This window comes from Lepidochelys olivacea, assembly GCF_965140295.1.
Source record: "Lepidochelys olivacea isolate rLepOli2 genome assembly, chromosome: 9".
In the NCBI taxonomy this organism is placed as follows: domain Eukaryota; kingdom Metazoa; phylum Chordata; order Testudines; family Cheloniidae; genus Lepidochelys; species Lepidochelys olivacea.
This window is the reverse complement of record NC_140419.1, coordinates 15,538,736-15,562,471: the sequence shown is the minus strand read 5'-3', so window position 1 is coordinate 15,562,471 and position 23,736 is coordinate 15,538,736. Positions and strand designations below refer to the sequence as shown.

Genomic DNA, 23,736 nt, shown 5'->3' with positions numbered 1-23,736 from the left:
ACTACTCAAGATAGTTAAGTCCAAAGCAGACAGCAAATTATTTCAAAGGGATCCCACAAAACTGGGTGACTGGTTAACAAAATGGCAGATGAAATTCAATGTTGGTAAATGCAAAGTAATGCACATTGGAAAATATAATCCCAACTATGCATATAAAATGATGGGGTCTAAATTAGCTATTACCACTCAAGAAAGAGATCTGGGAGTCATTCTCTGAAAACATCCACTCAGTGTGCAGCAGCAGTCAAAAAAGCTAACAGAATGTTGGAAATCTTTCCTGATAGATAATAAGACAGAAAATATCATATTGCCTCTATATAAATCCATGGTACTCCCACATCTTGAATACTGCGAGCAGATCTGGTTGCCCAATCTCAAAAAAGATTTATTGGAATTGGAAAAGGTATGGAAAAGGGCAACAAAAATGATTAGGGGTATGGAACAGCTTCCATGTGTGGAGAGATTAATAGGACTAGGACTTTTCAGGTTGGAAAGGAGGCGACTAACAGTGGATATGATAGAGGTCTGTAAAATCATGACTGGTGTGGAGAAATAAGGAAGTGTTATTTACTGCTTCTCATAACATGAGAACTAGGGGGTCACCAAATTAAATTATTAGATAGCAGGTTTAAAACAAATGAAATGAAGTATTTCTTCACACAATGCAAAGTCAACCTGTGGAACTCTCTGCCAGAGGATGATGTGAAGGCCAAGACTATAAACAAAGTTAAAAAAAGAACTAAATAAGTTCATGGAGGATAGGTCCATCAATTGGCTATTAGTCAGGATGGGCAGGGATGATGTCCCTAGCCTCTGTTTGCCAAAAGCTGGGACTGGGCAACAGGAAAAGGATCACTTGATGATCACCTGTTCTATTTATTCCCTCTGAAGGACCTGGCATTGGCCACTGTCAGAAGACAGGATACTGGGCTAAATGGACCTTTGGTCTGACCCAGTATGGCTGTTCTTATGTTCTTAACTGCATTGTCTTGACAATAGGAACTTTGTTATAGACTTCAGTGGGTTTGGACCCAGCATCATGAAATAGCTATGATGCTCTCGTGCGCATAAAGAAACAGTTCAAGAAGGGGTATTGGGACAGATCTTGCCCAAGTTCTCAGTATCTTCTGAAAGGTGGGTTCAGTGCCTTCAACTGCCATTGGGACAAATAGAAGTTGAGAGCACTGAGCACCTTTCAGGATCGTGCCTGTTGTTTGGAAGTTGAATAGTTGGGGCTATATTCTTTCCTCCCTAGCAGGCATAATATTCATTGATCCTTACAGAAGTTATTTCTTCATACCGAGAAGCAACTTAGCCACTCATCAAAGAAAATATTGAAGATACACAATGTGTGGCTGGAAACTGTGGTGTCAGACTGAGCCTATTGGCTCACTGGACAGCAGATTGTATTTCCCTTGAGTTGTGCAAATTTATTTGTTCTAAATTCTCACTCTCCTGGGGATAGTACTATTGTGGTTTGCCATGCTAAAAATGTGGACTCAGAATTTCAGTTTCTGACTTCATCTAACAATTAATCCCGTTTATGTATAAATAACCTTTAGTGCATGCCATGCAGGTTTTGCGAGGGTGTCAGAAAACCTGTTTGGCACTTTCAGGGTTCACTTAGGAATTATTTTAATTGTCGGCTACCTGTTTATTTTAAAACTCAATTTGTGACATCAGCAGTTGCTGTGTGTTCACCACCACCACCACCATCACATGTCAGTAGAAGAACTGAAACCTGGATCTTCAGCACCAAAAGCTTAAACCTGTAGCACTTCAGCTAATGGGACAACTCCCTTAGCTGGTAGCCATAGTAAGCTTTTATCCTTATGTGAACCAGTCTGTGCAAGTTGACTTCAGAGTATTAAATGTGTTCCAGTATTTTCTTGGGGTAGCCCATAAGATTTACTGTTTCTCTTACATTAAGAGAAACTTCACTTTCTTCAAATCACTGAAGTTCATTAAAGGACAAAGCTTTTCACCAAATAAAGAGCATATATACGTGTGTCCTAGCTAGTAGTCATAAAAAAAATTTCAATGGAACATTGGCTGGATATTGTGTATCAAGTTCCAAATCCTTGTCTGAACGTATGAAAAACAATTATGCAAGCATATGTCCATAATAACAGAAGAAATCTCACAGTAGTTCATCTGGTAATAATGTATGTCCAAAAAAAATGATCACTTGGATCTTTTTATTGTAAAATTCTCTTTGGCCTGTAAAATACTGAATTGACATCAAATGTAATTTTTTAACTGTAAATATATTTCGTTTTGGCTATGATTTCATTCTATTAAGATACCTAAGAGATTTCAATTGCTTTGTCTGACTTGAGACTTTGGGCTTTTTTTTATAGATGTCTGTCTAATCCAGTGCAATTTTTAACCAGTCAAGTTGTTTGAAGCAAACAGTTAATGTATTACCTCTAGGACAACAGTAGGAGAACAAGAAATTATAGGAAAATTGGTGTAAGACTAACCTGCAAATGGTTCTTGAGAAATTTTTTTGATACAACTTAACATTTCATGTTCTACAATTTCAACTTTTGTTGAAGAGATATTTTACTTTGGGCATGGTTAACTAAGTTCACTGACATTAAACTAAAATGTTGTTGGTAACTTTGAGAGCAATGTTTACATTAAGATGAGAAACACTTTATGGTTTTCACCCCCTTCTCAGTATCTTAGGATTTAGGACTTGGTTTAGAAGGCATCTGCTTAATATATCATGATCAGGAACAATAGCTGGGGTGCTTTTCAGCTAGAGGCAATGTATTTTTCAGATGAGATGTTAAATGATCTGCATTATGGACATTAGAGATTTCCAGAGCTCTTTCTTGCAGGAAAGTACATCTTTAAACTCGAATATTGCAACCACATTCCCAATGAAACTACATTTTTGCAAGCTGTGTTGGACCTCAAAGAGTAAATTCCAAGTACAGTTGCACAGCACATTAGTTTTGCAAGTACTGGTATCATTAATGGGAGAGGAGTGCCAGATTTCTGTGGAAAAGTATAGAAAATTTATAACTGAGTCTCTAAATCATTCAGCGTCTTACACCTTCTGAAATAACAGAGATTTTTGCTATATAAGTATTTTGGAGAAATCTGCTAGAATGATAAAACTTGTAAAAGTTGACATGTAGCAGAAATTAATAAGAAACATAAAACTTTGTGCGCTGGAATGTAGCCTCAGCTCCTCCTCACATAGGCTAATTTTTTTTCACTGTTACATTTGACATTGCAATTTTAAGAGATTAGTCATTTTCATTATCTAAATTTAAGAGATTATGTGGCAGAATGCTCAGGGCTACAAAATGATTTCTCAGGGATTTCTTCAGAAGAGTTACTTAGAAGTACGTACTTTCTTTTCAGGATCGCCACTGTAAGCATTGATTTTAGAAGCATTAACGTTTTTTCCCTCTCTCAGCACGGTATCAGAAGTCTGTTCAAATGGAAGCTACTGTACTGTACAGACCTATGACTAATATGATGCTTCTGGCATTATTCCAGCGGATTGTCCTGTTAAGGAATGTAGCAGAGCAAAAAAAAGCTGTGCTAGTTTTAGGCTCTGTCTACACTAAGATTATTTGGACATATAGACTCATAGATTTTAAGGTCAGATGGGACCATCATAATTCCTAACAGGGGCACCTCCAGTGACCCATTTAGTCCAGTATGCTGTCTCCAGTGGTAGCCAGCAGTTTATGTTTCAGAAGAAGGTGCAAGGAATCCCTAAATGGACAATTATGGATGGAATAACTAGCCTACAGCAGGGGAAATTTCTTCTTAGCAATTGTCAGTTAGAGATTGGCTTACGACCTGAAGCATTCCTAAATTGTTTTGTTTTTCCTGTCTATGTATATACCACTGTGGATATTTTTGAATCAGTGTTGCATCCTGAGAAGTGGTTATCATTGAACTGCCCACAGTGAAATCTAGGTCTTTGTTTCCTGTCTCTCAGCCAGTTTCAGGTTCATTACAAAAAGAAAAGGAGTACTTGTGGCACCTTAGAGACTAACAAATTTACAGTTCTTCATCTCTCACCAATGACTACTTAGTTTCCTTAATAACTCTTAGGAGTGGTATTTACAAGCAATTACTTGGTAAAGAGCAAATATATTTCGTATACTTATAAGAGAACACATTGGAATTCACACTGACTAACATTTCTTTTATAGGTTTCAAATATTCAAGCAAGAACAGTTTTACTTACATGGTGTCCTCCAACTGGCCTTTTAAGTGTGGATAGACACAATAATGGCTTGCCTTACACTTGTACTTATGAGGTTGCCTTATCAGACAAAGGGAGGGATGGAAAGTACAAGATAATTTACAGGTAACTATGTACTATTTTTATGTGTTGTTCTATATTTATATTTTAGTTAAAAATGAGCTATCCTGGTTCTTCAGGTCCTGCCAATTTCACAAAAAAGTATTTTGTCCCAGTTTTTGTAATTCTAGCCCCACCTAAAAAAGCTTCCTGAAAATTGATTGAGAGCATGTGTGTGTGGGAGAGGCCACCCCTTCCCCTCACCCCCCAGCAGACGTGGCCCATGTTGTCACTTTCTGCCTCATTCCTCTCCAAAGAATAGAGTTACTATTTCCTGTCCGTCAAGTTATCAAAACCCTCTTATATACACTTTCCGGGTGTGACAGCCACCTGCCAGAGCTAAAACCATGAGCTGCTACAGCTAGAGTTTAGCAGCCATGTCTCTATAGCTGGGGATTGTAACAGCTCATATCCTCTGCAGATCAGCACACAGGGGGACCTGTAATACACACTCACCAGTGCATTACATAGGCTCCCCAACAAAATCATCCTCTGTGCACTTTGTTATCACCAGACCCAACTGTGACATAAGTTATAATTCTAGTGAGACTTTTCCGTTTCTAAATTCTGTGATCCTATGAGTTCATTTTATGGTCAAGTATGTGTAGTGTAATTCCATATATTCTTCACCCAGCGACCACCAATATGGAAAAAAGTGCTGAGATGCCAGATTGGCTATTATGAAGTAATTGTCCTCCACAGATTTCAGTAAAGGGAATCTAGGTAGCATAATAATTACCTTTTGTGTCCAAGTTCATCTCCATTCTCAGCATGTCCTGTAACTTATCACACAGTTATAATGTAAATAGGATATATATACATACGCACACACATGCTCAATACTCCATGTGTGTATATATATATATATATATATGTGTGTATATATATACACTCCATTATAAGTAGCTAGGGTAATTGTTGTAATCAAAAGAAAATCTTGCAAAGTATTGACCATCTTATCTGCCCAAGAGGTCAGGCTGCGCTAACTCATGTGCCAGTGTGTCATAGGGAACAATCCTGAATTTGCAGGGAATTGGATTGCCTTGCCCATCTCTAACCTCTGTCAACCCAGAAAGCACATGTTCATACCTGAAAAGACACTTCCTTGCTTTCAAAACACTTTCTATTCTTGTATCACATCTCCATGAGACCTCACTTGACTGTAATAAATGTATTTATTGTATTGAGATGCTATTTTTTCTTTGTTTTAATAAAAGTGGGGATAAACCAAGTACTGATGTTACGGGGTGCTCCACAGTTGTTGCTGGACTTAGAGTTGACCTTTAGCCCTAATAATCCAAGAGGTTTCTTAGAGTCCCATAATAGACAAAACCTCCACAGATTCAGCAATTTGTGAGTCATTCTAATTTTCCATCTCCCGCAGATGGCTTGGAAGAGAAGACAATACATGGCCAGATTCTTCTCCCATTGCCACTACAATTTAGGGACCCACACACTGGAAGGATTTATGGATAGCCTGGGTGTTAGTTTAAAAAAAACCCTTAGTTAACTAACCATTCAATATCTAAAGTTCAGTCCTCTACCACTGGTTTTGCCATTGATTTGAATGGGCACAGGCTGTGGTTGCTAGTAATGGAGATTATGTACTTCCCTGCCGAGCCCAAATATAGCATATAACATTGGACAAGACCTCAAAATGAGGGCCCCAACTGAAGCATTAATGCAAGATTCTAAAGTTCAAGCCATGTTAGAATCTTTTGATATAATATTTGATATAATATTCACCAACCCAGTTTGATGATTCAGCATTTCTGAAGCAGGTACTTTGCAATAATAAAAGTAAAACATCATGGAACTGGGGTATGATTGAGTCACATTTTCAGCATAACTTAGGGAGAGTTGAAAGGCCTTGTAAGTTAAATTGACATGGGTGTGTATGTGTAAAGATAGTAGAAACAAATCCATATTATAGGGTTACTTTATAAATGGAAAACATAGCTACTTCTCTTTCCTTTAATATGGAAACTTGTAAAGATTTCCAGTCTGTTGACAAGTTGGTCCTATATTATTTACTTTTATTTTCCTATCCTGGAAATTATTTATTTTTTCAATGCATCATTTGTAGGAGCCCCTAGATGTCAGAAATTCAATAGCTGTACTAACTGAGGTACTGTTTTTCATGATATATGGATGATTTCTTTCTGCAGTGGAGAAGAATTAGAATATAACCTGAAAGACCTTAGGCCAGCAACAGATTATCATGTCAGGTGAGTTGTTATGAATCTGAATATCTCTTAAATATAATCTGTTCAATTATATCTGAAAAAGAAAATGGAGTCTTTTGACTTCTGCATGATATAGCTCAAGAATTTCACAGTACTTTCTCAATAGCCCTTAAATATTTAGTAGTAGCTTTCCATCTCTCAGGCAGTAAATTAAGAGAGAGATTTTCAAACAATGCATTGTCTATCATAGTGTGTCATCACTAAAGTGAAAGAAAAGAGGTGTAGCTATATCAACTGGCTAGAGACTATATAACAGGCCTTAAAGTACCTATGTATGAAAGTGTATCTCAGGCTTACCAAAGTGTTTGACTAAAGCTACTGGCATCTGTCCAATGTGTCATCATGTTTGTTTGTTAGGAAAATAAAACCAAAGTGTTCCCATTTTTTTTTATAAGTAGTATTGGCTGCCTAGTAGGTTACATCCATTGCCTACCCTACTCTTTATTAATTTGACTTTTACTGGTCTCTAAAAAAATGTATTGGACCATTTTTTCCAGCATCTGAATATTTTAGGTTAGCTCTGTGATTATGAGCTGCCTAGATTTTAATTTTACACTCAGACTCATATTTTGAAAAGTACATTCTAATATTGCAGATATTAGCTATGCAAAACTTGGCGGTGAAAAAGAAAAGTTTGTGCTAAAGTTCTGTGTGAGTATGAGGAAATTATGAGCACAAAAATATTGGTGCACAAAATTGCATTTAAGAATTTAAGCTGAGACCCCATGACAAATGCAAACTCTTTTGAAGCTGTTTATTCATATTCCCAGATCAGCTATTTTGCAGAACTAGGATTGTCTGTAATGGAAGATTCTATATGCAGATTGATGGAAGGATATACTCTTCATACATGATCAGTTATCAGTATTCAAACTATAAGGATAATGTCAGAATTAATCTGCAGCTTTTATAAAGCTGACTTGATACTTTAAAAGGTTTTACTGCATGTTTATATGCCTCTTTAAAACTGACAAATTAACACCCAACAAAAGGCATTCACTTCTAGGTCGTGTTTCTCCTTAGATTATAGAGCTACATGTTGGTTGCTTTTTTATTGTTATTTTTCATTGTTAACACGTGTTTCAGTTTTACACACTGATATTTTGACACCAAGTTTTATTATCCATATTTTTATGGCTTTCTTTAAGACTTTACTTATGAACCCAAACCTCAAATTCACATCCTGTTCATTTATGTTCAATATCCTGAACCAAATTTCCTTTCACTCCTTCTGCCTATTGTTTCCTTCTGTTTTCTAGACAAAGGCAAAGTCTGGCACACTTTTTCCCATCGGTGCTGCTACTCTGTGTAACGGCTTAACCTAATAAACAGAAGATTGCTTCTGAATCTAAAATATCAAACATATGTCAATCTGCTGGTGTTAGAACTTTTTAAAAACAAATACATGACTGAGTTTCAGGAATATCTTATAATTATTTTTCAAGTGGAAGAACAAGAGGATAAATAACTCCTTCCAAATCTATGGAACAAGCGTGCTTTTGGGTCCCAAACGAGCGTCCCAGCCATAGTAATTAGCGGATAATTGTGATAGTTCTCAGGGTACCCAGGACTGTGAGTCACTTTGGGCATGGCTACACTCAAAGCTTAGGTACCGTTTACACGGGCGCTTTACAGCGCTGTAACTTGCTGCGCTCAGGGGGGTGCTTTTCACACCCCTAAGGGAGAACGTTGCAGCACTGTCAAGTGCCAGTGTAGCCATAGCCTTCGTTACCGTGTCTCTAGCGGGAGAGAGTCTTTGCCCATGGTGACTGTGTGTCAGCCCTGTCTTCGCCTTGCAAGTTAACAAGTTCTCAAGTCCCTTTGAAGCATTCCCTTGTGATATCCAGTCCCTGGCACTGGCTACTCACAGAAATCTCAGATCCTTGCTCCCAAAGGAGCAGAGTACCCCATCTTACCAGCTTTACTTTAAACTTTCGCTCCTGTAATACACACAGCACTTGTAATGAAACCAAAGGAGGTTTATTTAAGATAGAATGGGGTGTTAACCGGAAACAAGATGGTGGAAACAAATGGTTACAATAAAAAAAAACATAAAATGCGAACCCTTTTCTACACTTTATTTTCCTATCTAATAAAGTAACTTGGGATCCAGTTTTTCATGAGAACATCCCTGCTCTCCAAGATGTCTCCTCAGTGAAAGGATGCAGAGGGTTTCTCTCCCCATCCTCATATATCAGTTTCTTGTCTTTATTCACAGACAGAGCAAACCTGTGTTTATTGTAAAGTTCCTTTTTTTTACCTCCAGGTGATTTCGATTACTTGCAGTTGTCTTTGATGTTTTGCCATGCTTGAAAGGGCCATCACCAAGACGTAATGTCTCCCTGGTGACTAACTTTTACTCCAAGTCCATAAAGCATACTTTCAATATAATTCCATCGTTCCTCAAATATTACCCATACTTACATCTCTCAATGATTATGAATCTTGACAAGTTATGCACTTTCTGTAGATACCTGACATACTACTCTTTATTGATAAATATCCTGGAAGGCATGTGTTTGGTGTAGTGAATTTGTCAGATCTGAGGTGAGAGGGGTGGGGGTGGAGTTGGAGGTGTGGAGAGGGAGATGGATTGACACCAGAATAGCCAATAGCCTAGTGGTAAGGGTACTCACCGGAGATGTGGGGTTCTGCTCTGAATCAGGCACTTGAACCTGGGTCTCCCACATGCCAGGTGAATGCCCTAACGGTTTCCCTCCCACCCCACCCCGGGGATATTGGCTATTCTGATGTGGGGTCTCACTCTTTTTTTTCATCAGAAATTTGAAAGTGTCTCCTTTTCATTCTGATGAAAACAAATGTAAAAACCTTAAAATTGTTTACAAAACAGAATTCTTGTTTTGGGGCCAGCCCTAGTAAATGTGTAAAGTCCATAAATAAACTTGCATGACCAGCACTTAATATGGAGATTATCCTAGGTCTCAGTGACCTTGGCCAAATTTCTAAGGCTTTACGTTTTCCCACATTGTTCTTGAAAAATTTTTCTGATGTATTAGGCACAAAAAACCTTCAGGCTCTTACATAGCTTCACTATGAACCTACATCTTACTTTTCTTCAAGAAATATATTTTATTGCAACCATTTCAAATACAACCCCCCTCATCTTTTGATGAGATTCCATGTGTCCATCATGTAGTACTTACCGGTGATAGGGAAGTCTGGAATTATTGAAGGCACTTGTGTCTTTTTTTAAGGTGCATTCTACCTTACAACTCCAGAAACACAGGTGACTTGGAATTTAGAACCACTTCCCTAACACTAATGTAAAGGTTCAGATGGGTTTTCTTCATGACTTTCTCTAATCTTGCAAATCTAACATGAGACACTACGGAGTCAGTAGCCATTCAGGCATGAAATCACTAAGGAGTAAGGTCTAGTCTACACTGGGAATTTACATCAGCATAGCTACATCTGTCAGGACCGTGAAAAATCCACATCCCTGAGAGATGTAGCTATCCCTACCTAACCTCTGGTATAGACAGGTCTAGGTCGACAGAAGAATTCTTCCATTTATTATACCAATAAAATAAAAACCAGCAGGATCTTATTAAAGGAAATAAGGCAAAATGCCACATTTATTGTGAATACAGAAAGAATCTTAATAAGCAGTTAGTTATAGGTATAACATTCCATTCAATTTCATATTTATTCACACACACACACACACACACACAGGTTCTGCAAGGTTGTTATCATAGTTACCAACCTTAGAGTTGCTCGTGCCAAGCCACTGGCCACGAGGAGGGAGCAGGGCCTTGTCAGATGCACATCTGACGCTCCTGGAAGTTGATTTGCAGAATCAGACCCCAAAGTTCTCAGTTTCTAGAGTCCATTTTTATAGGAATTTATTCCTATGCCAGTCTATGGGAATTGCTTCATCGTGCTGTTGCTGGATCAATCAGCAGATGACACATTCCTGATGGCTCCGTGTTGTTCTTCGGTTCTCCCATCGTTGAGGCTGTTGGGTGGATTCCAGTCTGCCCTCGCAGGGGGGGGTCCTCTGGTTGTTTCCACTTGACACCTTCTTCAGCCAATGGACACTGGATTCTTAGGCTGGCACCTCCCTGATCATTCATTTATTATCCACACCAAGCATCCATCCACATACATCCTCTATCTCTATTTTAATCACAATTGTTAACAAAGCGAAATAAATACAACAAAAGGGTGGGGAATCTCTGTGTGAGTAGTTGTTGTTACAAAGTATTGCTTTGAGCACAGACTGTGTCTTAGGATGTACTAACACAGTTAGCAGCTTGCAAGTTTCACGCAGAGAGGGAGAGAAACAGGGAAAACAAGAGACCAAAAACCAAGAGACCTCTTAATTAGTAATACTCTGGAATTTAAACTACGGGGAATCAAACTGAATTGTGATTTTAATACAGAACTTCTTTAATATGATCCAACACGTTGACCTAGCTTCTGCCTCTCTTCCCTATAAGAGAAGCCCTCCTGTCGCCATGGATAGCATCTACACTGAAGTGCTACAGTGCTGTAGCTGTGCTGTTATAGCAGTTTGAGTGAGTGAAGATGTGCCCCGAGTGTCAATAGGCAAAGAACAACTTCTAACTGGGAGAAGCCACAATGCAGCTCTTGCTGTCTTGGCTAAAAAGAGGCTCCCTTTGGAGTCACCTAGTTCGAATTGCTGCCTACAGCTGATGTTGATGTTGGTTTGACTCTTGGTTGCAGTGATGCACAGGAGACAAAGACGCAACGAATCAAGCCACCGGTGGGAACTCTGTTAATTAATTAAATTTGTTCTGACTCCTAGTTGCTCATTGGAAGATCCCAGAGGCAATTCTACAAAGCATTTCTCATGAGTGCAAGTTGCTCGTTTGTTGCCCCACAAAGGTTAAATTACTCTTATCTACCCAAAACAAATTTGGTAATTGCCCATTTTTAAACTCCACATTCAAATACACAGTGGCTAAAGGCAACCCAGAAGTCAATGTCTGGATGCAGTTTGAACGGTTTCTGAGCAGAAAGCTGTGCAACTGACTAATTTGCTCTGCTGTACAGAAGATCTACATGGGAAAATAAAACTGTTAAGTTTAAATAAAAATTTTGGCATGTCTTCAACCTGTTGAGTACTGGGGCAGCTATGCAAGCCTATAGCATTTGGTTCCACAAAATAGCCCTTCATTTCAGTCCACAAGGGATTGTCTAAGAACCAGCCCCTTCAGGTTGGCTGGGAGGTTTTTGGTTTCCATAACTACATGCTTCCAAAGGACTATCCCACCTCATGTATTGATCCAGCAAACTCTAGTGACTATCTTCAGCTGAGGCCTGGTGACAGTCTCCTGGGACTTTGGGAAGTGTAAGCTAGGAGTGCCCCATCTTCTCTTTCTGGAGTTCTAAGTAGATCCTAGTTTTATCGAGGTATGCACCAATCCTGTCTGTGGGCACACACATATACACACTGTCTACAGAAACTAGGAAGCCCCTCAAGCTCAGCACTAAACCTGTAAGGAAAGTAATGCTAAACTAAGTCTAGTAAAATAGCAAGGGAGCCTTCAGAGGACTCCTAGACACCTACAGTAAGAGAGAAAAAGTTATCTAGCCTCACTTTTATGGAGGGTCAGGTTACACTCTGGTACTTTTAGAAGACTCTTGGGATTGCGGTGGGCAGTGATCCTGCCTGGTGGATCCACAAAGGCAAAAGATAAAGTGAGCAGGCACCTGTGACTCCCTTGAAGGTCCAGGAGAAATGGGAGAGTTTCTAGCACACAGTTCACTTTTTTCTACCTGAAGAAGAGAAAGACAAGTTGGGAGTGAGGGGCATCCTCTGGGTTGGCGTTGAAGAGGAAGCGATGCCAACTGTGGTTAGAGGAATGTCTGGACTAATGGTCATAGAAGTGTAGGACTAGAAGGGGCCTCAATAGGTCATCTAGTCCACTCCTTTGCGCTCAAGGCAGAACTAACATGTTCTTAAAAACCTCCAATAATGGAGATTTCATAACCTCCCTAGGCAATTTGTTCCAGTGCTTAACTATCCTGACAGGAAGTTTTTCCTAATGTCCAATCCAACCTTCCCTTGCTGCAATTTAAGGCCAGGCTTCTTGCCCTATCCTCAGAGGTTAAAAAGAACAATTTTTCACTCTCTTCCTTTTAACAACTTTTTATGTACTTGAAATCTATTATCATGTCCCCCATCAGTCTTCTCTTCTCCAGACTAAACAAACCTGATCTTTTCATAGGTCCTCATAGGTCATGTTTTCTAGACCTTTAATCATTTCTGTTACTCTCCTCAGGAATCTCTTTGAAAGATTGGTATCTTTCCTGAAATGTGGCATCCACAACTGGACACAGTGCCCCAGCAGAGGGCCTTATCATGAAGTAGAGTGGAAAAATTACTTCTTGTGTCTTGCTTACAACACTCCTGCTAATACATCCCAGAATGATGTTTGCTTTTTTTGCCACAGTATTACACTGTTGACTCATATTTCGTTTGTGATCCATTATAACCCCCAGATCCTTTTGTGCAGCACTCCTTCCTAGGCAGTCATTTACCATTTTGTATGTGTGCAACTGATTGTTGGTTCCTAAGTGGAGTACTTTCCATTTGTCCTTATTCAGTTTCATCCTATTTACGTCAGGCCTTTTCTCCAGTTTGTTCAGATCATTTTGAATTTTAATCCTATCCTCCAAAGCACTTGCAACCCCTCCCAGCCTGGGATCGTCCACAAACTTTATAAGTGTACTCTTTATGCCATTATCTAAATCATTGATGAAGATTGACCAGAACTGGACCCAGAACTGATCCCTGCAGGACCCCATTCGTTATGCCCTTCCAGCTTGACTGAGAACCACTGATAACTTCTCTCCGTGAATGGTTTTCCAACCAGTTATGCACTCACCTTATAGTAGCACCATCTTGGCTCTATTTCCCTAGTTTGTTTATGAGAAGGTCATGCGAGACCGTATCAAAAGCCTTACTAAAGTCAAGATTTACCACATCTACCGCTTCTTCCCCATCCACACGGCTTATTACTCTGTCAAAGAAAGCTATTAGGTTGGTTTGTCACAATTTGTTCTTAACAAATCCATGTTGGGTGTTACTTATCACCTTATTATCTTCTAGGTGTTTGCAAATTGGTTGCTTGATTATTTGCTCTATTATCTTTCCAGGTACTGAAGGTAAGCTGATGTTCAGCCGTAGCTTGTTTGAAAGGAATTGTATTTGACCACTGTATAAATTTCCTCCTCCCAAGTACACAAAACACAGCAAATCTTGAACCCAAGATCTGTGCATATTAGTCCAGGATCTACAAACTCTACTGACAGCCAGCTATAAGAGGCAAACTGCACATTCTTATGGATACTGCACTTAAATTAACATTGCTGAATGAGAGTTGAATGCCAGTTCAGCAGCAAATGGGTTAATAAAGTTCACCCCATGTTTCTGAGCCATCTCTTGCTATATCCTCAAGAAGATTCTAGCATAGTGGGCCAAATATTTGCAGTAGTCAAGAAAAATGGTGGCGGAAACTTCCACCAATGGAAGGAAATGATTAGTTTGTGGAAGTAGTTAGACTAGCACTATAATACATACCTTCTGCTGTGAATTATTTCGAACACTCATACTGAATAAAATATACAAGGGAGAGCTGGGATGTGAAAAATCATGGCAGTTTGGCAGTATGAATTCTTCGCTAGTGAAATACTGTGGTTGAGAAAATGCAAAGCTCCTTTTTTAATTGTCAGCAAATTCATAAATTCATACGTGTTCATTTTCAGGGTATATGCAGTGTACAATTCAGTAAAGGGATCCTGTTCAGAACCAATTAGCTTCACCACTCACAGCTGTGCTCCAGAATGTCCTTTTCCACCCAAATCCTCACACAGGACCAAAAGTTCTCTAACCTTACAATGGAAGGTAAGTGACATAACGTGTATGAAACCTAGAAAAACAAAGTGAAATACAGTTACCTATAATCACGTAACCATTTTAAATTATTTAGTGCTGTGATTCTGTTGATTTCCACTGGGAGAATTATGTGTTTTAAAATATTTCATTGCATTGTTTGAGATATCCTAAAATAATATTCAAAAATTACATATATTGGGGAAATGCATGTATTAGAGGTTTGGAAATAGGATTTGAAACCTTTTGCCAGATCTAAATCCAAACTTTCTTGACTAGTGATGGTATTTTGTTACCATATGATGTCTGTTTGATGATCTATAATTAGGGTTGGCAGAATTAAATTTTATTTATTTATTTATTTATTTATTTATTTATTTATTTATTTTTATTTTGATGGACATTATCAGTGTTTATTTTTAAGCATTTTTTATTTTTATTGATTTAACTGTTCACAGTTGAAGGAAAATTGGGGGGGAGGACTACCAGACAATAATTATTTTATGACAATACATGCTGAGATTCAAAAAGTTAAAACTATATAATTGTTAAATACAAATTGTCAACATCACGTCAAAATATACAAAGTAAATATCCTGAATGACTAATAAGTTCTCAAGCAGCGTTTTTCTTACTTTGCTGATCTGTATATTTTGATTATTATCCATGGAAATATTTTTGTCAGTTTGTGTGTGTAGAGTGAAATCGGCGTTTGCCAACATTTACCAATAAAAATCTAATCTTTCCAAGCCTACCCATAATTTTGCCAATTTCAGTTTACTTCCTGGTAGACAGGTGGCACTACAGAGCACTCTGTTGGCATTCTCAATGATTAAATAGAACGTGGCATCTGGACAGCCCTCAAATCCCGAGATCTGGTCCCTCCAGGTGAGGCATAATGGCCAGATAATATGACAGCTTGCATTGCTGCTGCCCATGCTGTAGGTTTGTTTTTTGGTTTTTTAAAGACATCATATTTGTGATCTCTTAATGTAGTACCTTTCACAAACACTAAAATGACTTACTTTTTAAAATGTACTTAATTACTTTCATCCTGTTACTATCCACTAAAATGTTTGCCAAGCTGTGCAAAACAAGATCTCTGGTTTCATTTTAAAACATAGCCATTTGGCTGGGGGAAGGACATGTTTTTGTAAACGTCTTTCCAAGATCTCATGTTTTGTTTGTTTGTTTTGTTTATAGGCACCCATTGACAACGGTTCAAAAATCACCAGCTACCTGCTAGAGTGGGATGAGGTGAGTGGTAACTAGTTACAGAAACATCAAAAAATGAAATTACTTATTAAATAACATTCTGATTTGATGGATGTGTTGTGTAAAGAAAAAGAATCAAACACTGGAGAAGCAAACCATAGGAAAATGAACTCCTGATGGCATTCAATAGAAAGGAAAGATGGGGAAGTTGATTTTCCATACGTGTTCTTGTGTGTAGCATTTTGATTTTGCACCTTATACGTTCATTTATTTCCTGATCAGGTGTTTGGTGCAATTAGTTTATTAATTAATTTATTTATAATGCAGTAGTGTCTAGGAGCCCCAGTCACGGACCAGGACCCCACTCTGCTAGGGGTCAGACACACAACAAAAATACAATCCCTGCCCCAAAGAGCTTAGGATCTGATCCTGCAGTCCTTTCTCATAGAAAATTCCTATTGACTTCAAATTAATAGTATCATTTATATAAAGAAAAGGAGTACTTGTGGCACCTTAGAGACTAACCAATTTCTTTGAGCATAAGCTTTCGTGGCTACAGCTCACTTCATCGGATGCATACTGTGGAAAATACAGAAGATGTTTGTTTTTATACACACAAATCATGAAAAAATGGGTGTTTATCACTACAAAAGGTTTTCTCTCCCCCCACCCCACTCTCCTGCTGCTAATAGCTTATTGTAAGGAGAGTGATCACTTTACATAAGCTATTAGCAGCAGGAGAGTGGGGTGGGGGGAGAGAAAACCTTTTGTAGTGATAAACACCCATTTTTTCATGATTTGTGTGTATAAAAACAAACATTCTCTGTATTTTCCACAGTATGCATCCGATGAAGTGAGCTGTAGCTCACGAAAGCTTATGCTCAAATAAATTGGTTAGTCTCTAAGGTGCCACAAGTCTTCCTTTTCTTTTTGCGCATATAGACTAACAAGGCTGTTACTCTGAAACCTGTTATCATTTATATAGTGGCCACACTGTTGGTTGCTTTACAGAGACTATAAAAAGAAGATGAGGTCTGTGTCCCAAAGAGCTTATATTTTAAGTAGACAATATATCCGTGGGGGGGCAGTGAAAAAAGCAGCTGATGGAGCAGAATTGTTGAGCATGCCTCTTGTTTTCTTCCATTATGCCAGTACTATTTTGGCACCTCTTTTCCAAGGGGAGGTCTAGGGAATATAATCTTCATGGAATAAGCGTGTATTGAAAGGAGACTTTACAGATGTGAGGACAGAATCATAGTGGGATCACAGAGGGGCTTCCAGGCTTGGGGCCAGCATGAAATGAGGTGCCAAAAGCAGGAGTGGGAGGTCTGGAAGGAGTTGTTTAGTTATGCTGTGTGAAAAACATCTACCTGCCTTATATAAGGATATTATTTTGTGAGCAGTCTTCAATTGCTGGCTACTGACATATTCCCAGATTATTATACTACGTCTAACATCTGGAAACACACACTATACAAACATTCATTCTATGCAATATCACAGCAAGTGTGCCCTGAATGAAGAGAAACCCACTGAACTAAATAAATTAAACAATAGCTGCAGAATGGCTCACTGCCCACAGTGCACAATGGAAGGAAAGGTTAGCAACCATTAAAAATAAAATAAAATATAAAATAAAATGCAAGCTGGAGAAGAGTTCAGTGGGGGGAAAAAATCCTTCTATTGATTATTCTCATATATTACTTGTTCAGCATCAGACACACATTCATGCACCATAATCCAGGGAAGGCAGAGCAGAAAGTGAAAATGAGAATAAAGCAGAAAAAAAGTCAGGAGAACCAAAAAGATCTAGGCCAGGATAATCAGAGGCATAAGTCTTGCAAGACATCACACCTTCTGCAACCAGATCCAAATAGTGCCAACCTTTCTCATGCAGAACTCCTCTTCATTTCCATGGGAGACTATCACCAAACCAGGGTGAGGTGCCAAAATATGGGATATTTCTAAAACATGCAAAAAGAGAATGAAAGAGAACAGAAACCGATAGCATACCATTAATAGAATGTGAATACCTGGTTAGGGTGTAAATTGCATCATGTGCCTTAGAACCTGATCCAGAGCCCATAGAAGTCAATAAAAACATTCTTGCTGTTACAGAGATCTTAAATAATAACATAGAAAGGGTTTTGACAAAGAAGAAGAAGAATACTTTGCATTACATAGCATTTTTATCTTTTAAAAGGGTGTAATACTACTAATCTTCTGCAGAAGTGTAAGTTAAGGTACAGAGAGTCTCAAGTAACTTGCTCCAATCAACACAGTGTTTCAGCTGAGTCCTGGCTCCCAGACCTTTGGTCTAGTTTACTAGATTACATTTCTTCCCTAGTAATAACATTGAAGTTGGATCCATGAGTGGATCCTCAGCCAGTGAACATGAGAGAATAATGCACACCATAAATTAATTTGGCATGCCTCATAATGGTTTGACATGACTCTGAGTGGATTAAAATATAGAACTACTGGAAGTGGGGAGTAAACAAGATGGCTGTTGCAGTACCCTAGTTGTCAGAAAACTAATGCATAGATTGAAGTGTATTGACAGAAAAAATAATATTAGCAGACAGAAATGGACTGCTGAATTGATGTGTGACCTGAAAGTAGATTATGGTCCAGAGTACAGAACGTGATGTTTAAGAGGATAGTTGTCTCTGCAGGATCTGTTTTTCCATCTGAAAGAAATGTATTCCGGAAGGCAAGATATTGACTCCTTCGTTTGACATTTCAGCAGTTCTGATGTCTCTGTATACTTACGTACATATTTCACTACACAAGTTATGGCATCCAAGTACATAGCAGAGCGCACATTCAGTATTCTATACCCTCTCACATAGTTATGTCAAATGCATGTAAGAGAAAGCACAGACTTTCTGTTACAATGCTGTACTGTATCTCAGTGAAATCAAGACACAAATACATAGGGGAAGAGGAGAACATTTGCCAGGCAACAGGAAAGGCTTAGCCAGGTCTCAGCTAGAGCAACATTCATTAGCTACAGGACACAGAATAAAATATAAACACAGGAAAATCAGTGATGAGAAGGAAATTAAATTGTGTCTGTAAAGCAGAAGGAACGTTGCATGAACGGAGAATGAGAAATCTATCAAATAAATACAATTAGAAACCCACCCTGAGAATGGTAATCTGCCTTCAAAAAATTACACCCCTTCATAATGAGGGATGGTGTGAGAGTTCCCTGTGAAAAGCCCTCTGAACATGGGAAGTGCAATACAGAGTATCAGACCTACTCCTGGAAGAATAAAACCTCACGCTACAAAAACAAAATTGGCAATGTGAAAACCAGAGAGCAATAAAACTGATCAAGGGAAGGCACCGAGCCAAAAATCATGCAAACTGGCACATTCCCCCTGGAAAAAGAATGGGACTGCCACAGAACCACCTCTGAACAAAGCATGCAATCTGTTCACACTAGGGATGGGTTTTTTAGCAGCTTATTAACACTTCATAACAGCAACCAGTAACAGGTGCTATCACTCTGTGGTATGCTTCAAACCTTGGGGTGTGTCTAATGTTAAACTCTGTCTGAAACAATATCTTATTGTTTTACAAGCTGTCTTTGGTTAGATTGTGAGCATTTAAAATGCTTCCAGGAATGCAGATAGCACCATTTTCAAATTTAAAAATAAACTGCAGAAGGGATATGCCACTGGCCAGTCAAGGGACTAGGCAGTACCCTAAAATGCAGCAAGAGGACTGCACTTTAAATCCATTGATGGCCACGGTCACTGAAACTTCCAGGGTTGTGCTTATTTAAAGATTACAGCTGGTCATTAGCACTTCATCAGGACATAGCACACGAACAATGCATTCTGCAGGACTACAGAACTGCCCTTGTGTGGGGTGTACATACCACATTCCCAAGGCTCTCCAGAAGTGACTCAAGTAGTTATCCAAAGAACATTCTGTCAGATTTTCTTGTCTTCCAAAAAGAGCAGATCATTACATGTACTGTGTGTTATCATTTTATTTTCTCAGTAGGACAGAGAATAAATGTGGCAGTTACTATCCAGAAGGCCCAGTCATGCAGCCTAATGCTTCACATAAGTGGGTGATTTGGGACAGGATCCAGCTTGGATTCTGGACAGTTTTTATCTGTACCACGCACATGATGGTGGTACCTGAGAGCCTGTGTAAGAGGTATAGGGTTAATATTCTCTTCTAAAACTGTTTCTTCTCAAGGGGTACAGGTTTTATTAGACGAAGAGACTTGAATTGACCTAGCGGGGTGTGGGTTTTATTATCTGGTTTCCTGCATCTTCTTGTGGGGATTTCCAAAATCCTCACTAACCCTTTGGGATCACTAGTTTTAGATCACAGCACAAATAGATTGTCATTTGCTACTTTAACGGAATTGCAGATACTGCTTTCTTGCTAGAAAGGTGGTGAGACTTACTGAGTTATGCTCTCAGATAGTGAAGTCAAAGGGCGTCCCATCCTATTCACATAGCAGGAGCGTTATTACTTTCCTCAATATTTCTATATGCCAGTTTTATCCTGGTTTCTTCTTCTTTTCCCTAAATGAGGGATTTGAAGGGTTTTCCTAAGATGCAGGGTCAGCTACAAATATGGCAAGAAGAAACTGAAGACTAAGAACATCAACACATTCCCCACTGCAATCCATACTAGGAATTGGGGCGGGGGGGTGGGGGTTGTTGTTGTTTTCCTATTTGGATTAGGCTGGCTTTAATGTTTGTTGGTTTGCTTGTTTGTTTAGTAGAATTTGAAAATGGTAAAGAATGACAAAGATTAGAGTGGCACCTTTCTTTTCTTTTTCATATGAGCTCCTAGACCTGTAAAGGTGTCAGAGTCTGACTAGTAAAAAATGGTTTTCCTAAAATAGCTGAAGGTTTAATAGTGCCTGGTCTTTAACAATAAAATCTGTGCATCTTACTAAGTACTGCTCCAACTTACTGCTTACTGCTATATACCCAATCCTGCTTAATAGAAAAACACCCCTTGCCTTTGAAAGGATCAGAACCGGGCCCTCTTTTCAACTCTTCTGGAATTCAGATGAGCACCCTGTGATATGAGGTCAGCAATAATAAGCATGGCAGTGAACGATCCATTCGTGAAAACTGCTCTTTGTGGCTCAGATTTTCCCTTATCCCCCTTTTGAACAGACACTGACTAAACCGGGGTGGGCAAACTACGGCCCACCAGCCGTTTTAATCCTGCTGTCGAGCTCCCGCTGGGGAGCAGGGTCTGGGGCTTGGCCTGGTCTGGCACGCCAGCCGGGGAACAGGGTTGGGGGTGCTCCACGTGGCTCCTGGAAGCAGCAGCATGACCCCTCTCTGGCTCCTACGTGTAGGGGCAGCCAGGGGGCTCTGGTCCGCAAGCTGACCTCCCCGCAGCTCCTATTGACCAGGAACCACGGCCAATGGGAGCTGCAGGGGAGGTGCCTGCCAATGGAGAAGCACGCACCAGAGCCACCTGGCCGTGCCTCCACATAGGAGCCAGAGGGGGGACATGCCACTGCTTCCTGGAGCTGCTTGAGGTAAACGCTGCACAGAGCCTGCACCCCTGAGCCTCCCCCCCAACCCCCTCCCCCGGAACTCCAACCCCCTCCCCCAGCCCTGATCCCCCTCCCGCCCTCCAAACCCCTCGGTCCCAGCCCGGAGCACCCTCCTACACCCCAAACCCCTCATCCCCAGCCCCACCCCAGGGCCCTCACCCCCAGCTGGAGCCCTCACCCAACCACCCCGCACCCAACCACCCCAGCCTGGAGTCCCCTCCCACACCCTGAACTCCTCATTTCTGGCCCCACCCCGGAGCCCGGACCCCCAGCCAAAGCCCTCATCCCCTCCCGCACCCCAACCCCAATTTCGTGAGCATTGATGGCCTGCCATACAATTTCCATACCCAGATGTGGCCCTCGGGCCAAAAAGTTTGCCCACCCCTGCACCAAACCTAAGGTAAATGATGACTGGGCTGAGATTAATAATAGAACATACAAAGGCATTCCTGCTTTTTTATTTTTTAAAAGGTCCTTTCCAATATAGAGGGACAAAAACTTTAATTTCCTTCTGGAATCCACTCAGCTGGTTGCAGTTACTCTCTATTATAATTAATTTGCAACTTCTACCAGACTGGTGGAGCTGTGTTGTTCCAGTTTCATGGAGCAGGCCTTGATTCTCACTGCAGCAGATATTTGCTATTGGAAAGATCAGGAGTGGAATTGGGCATCTTGGAATTTAGGACTGGAGAAAGAAGGAGTAGTGAACGGGTCACAGGGCGTGTCTTTCCTCCCTCTGAAGCGATGTGTTTGAGGAAACGATGAGGTGTGTGGAAAGCAATTTATGAAACTTTATAAGATTAAAACTTGGAAGCTAAATATTTGAAGGATAAGAGGTGGGGTTCTGGGAGTATTGTAAGACTCCTGGACAGCAGCCTGTGCCAGCTTGTCCGTTGTTCTCCAAAATTATGCCAGCATTAAAGCTTTCATAAATCTCAAAAAAGGACTATTTCCAGGCTGTTAATGCCAGGATCATTAGAAATATCAGCCAGCCTCTCCAATTAGTGCCAATAGAATCTGAAATACTAGACAGTCTGAGTAATTGTAAATACCAATAAACGTGGACTAGGCCATCATCATGTGCAATACCAGCAAATTTATACATTAACAGATTTATGTTGTTATAAAGTTGAACATTGTCATCTACTGTATGCTGAGGGTTTTTGGGGGCGGGGAGGAAGGGGAGGTTGGGGAAGAGATTGCACAATTGCAAAGGTTTGACCAAACTTTATGAAAATTATAGTTGCATGATATAATATGCTGGAATTCTTTGGAGATGACCCTTTGCTCCTAATTCAGAAATTATCATTTATACTGCTGTGTCAGAACCACCCGTGACTGCTTCATTTTCAGCCAGGACTCCCCTTACTGTATGTCTTAATAAATCCACTCATCATTCGCTCACGCGAATCTACAAGAGGTTTTTTTAGTGAGGGGAGCAAAAGGCAGAATTTTCATTTAGGTCCTCATTTGTCTGCCAGATAAATAATCATTATAAACCAATAATCGAAGAAAAATGATCAAATAAACTTGAGGTTCAAACAAAAAAGAAGAGGAACAAAAACCACTGCTGCAAATGCATCAAATGTAGTAGAATCAGGAAAGTTTTTAAAGGGTTGTACAATAAAATCATCATTAAAAGGATCTGAGTCTGCAGAAGTGTGTTTCTTAAAAAGAAGACCTTCTCTTAATAACCTGGCACTTACTAACTTGCACTTTGTTAATACAGGTTTCAGAGTAGCAGCCGTGTTAGTCTGTATCCGCAAAAAGAAAAGGAGTACTTGTGGCACCTTAGAGACTAACAAATTTATTTGAGCATAAGCTTTCGTGAGCTACAGCTCACTTCATCGGATGCATACAGTGGAAAATACAGTGGGGAGATTTTCTATACATAGAGAACATGAACATACATATTTTATATACACAGAGAACATGAATCAATGGGTGTTACCATACAGACTGTAACAAGAGTGATCAGGAAAGGTGAGCTATTTTGTTAGTCTCTAGGGTGACACAAGTACTCCTTTTCTTTTTGTTAATACAGTGGGTGTGGTGGATAGATTTTGCATAACCTAGATACTGAGACATGCTGCTCCTGAACTGCGAAGCGTCACCTACCATTCTTTCTCCAAGATGTTTTCTATCCAATAACTGTGTTTGTCAACTGATTTTAATATGTCATAAATTACTTCTAGCTATAAGTATCTTTTAAATAAGCATCAGTTTAGATAAGAGTCACAAATCCTGAATTCGAATTAATTTGCAAACTGGATACAATTAACTTAGGCTTGAATAAAGACTGGGAGTGGATGGGTCATTACACAAAGTAAGACTATTTGCCCTTGTTTATTTCTCCTCCTACTGTTCTTGTTCTTAATAGATTGTGCAGTAAACTGAGTTCTTGAGCAAATGGAGAATGGTACTGTATGACTAAAAGTAAGATAGGGCTGTTTGTCAATGTGTTGAACATCCCTCATGTGACTCTCAAGTTCTATGCATCACA

General features: G+C 39.6%; 1 protein-coding gene across 1 annotated transcript in view; it reads left to right on the top strand.

Annotated features, from left to right (window-relative positions):
• Positions 1 to 23,736, top strand: part of FNDC3B (fibronectin type III domain containing 3B) — a 354,613-nt gene that overhangs the window by 233,986 nt on the left and 96,891 nt on the right. Inside the window, exons 8-11 of the mRNA XM_084638683.1 lie at positions 4,185 to 4,342; positions 6,505 to 6,564; positions 14,341 to 14,479; positions 15,671 to 15,724. Of these exons, the coding sequence (XP_084494809.1) occupies positions 4,185 to 4,342; positions 6,505 to 6,564; positions 14,341 to 14,479; positions 15,671 to 15,724 (411 nt within the window). The remainder of the gene's footprint in view (positions 1 to 4,184; positions 4,343 to 6,504; positions 6,565 to 14,340; positions 14,480 to 15,670; positions 15,725 to 23,736) is intronic.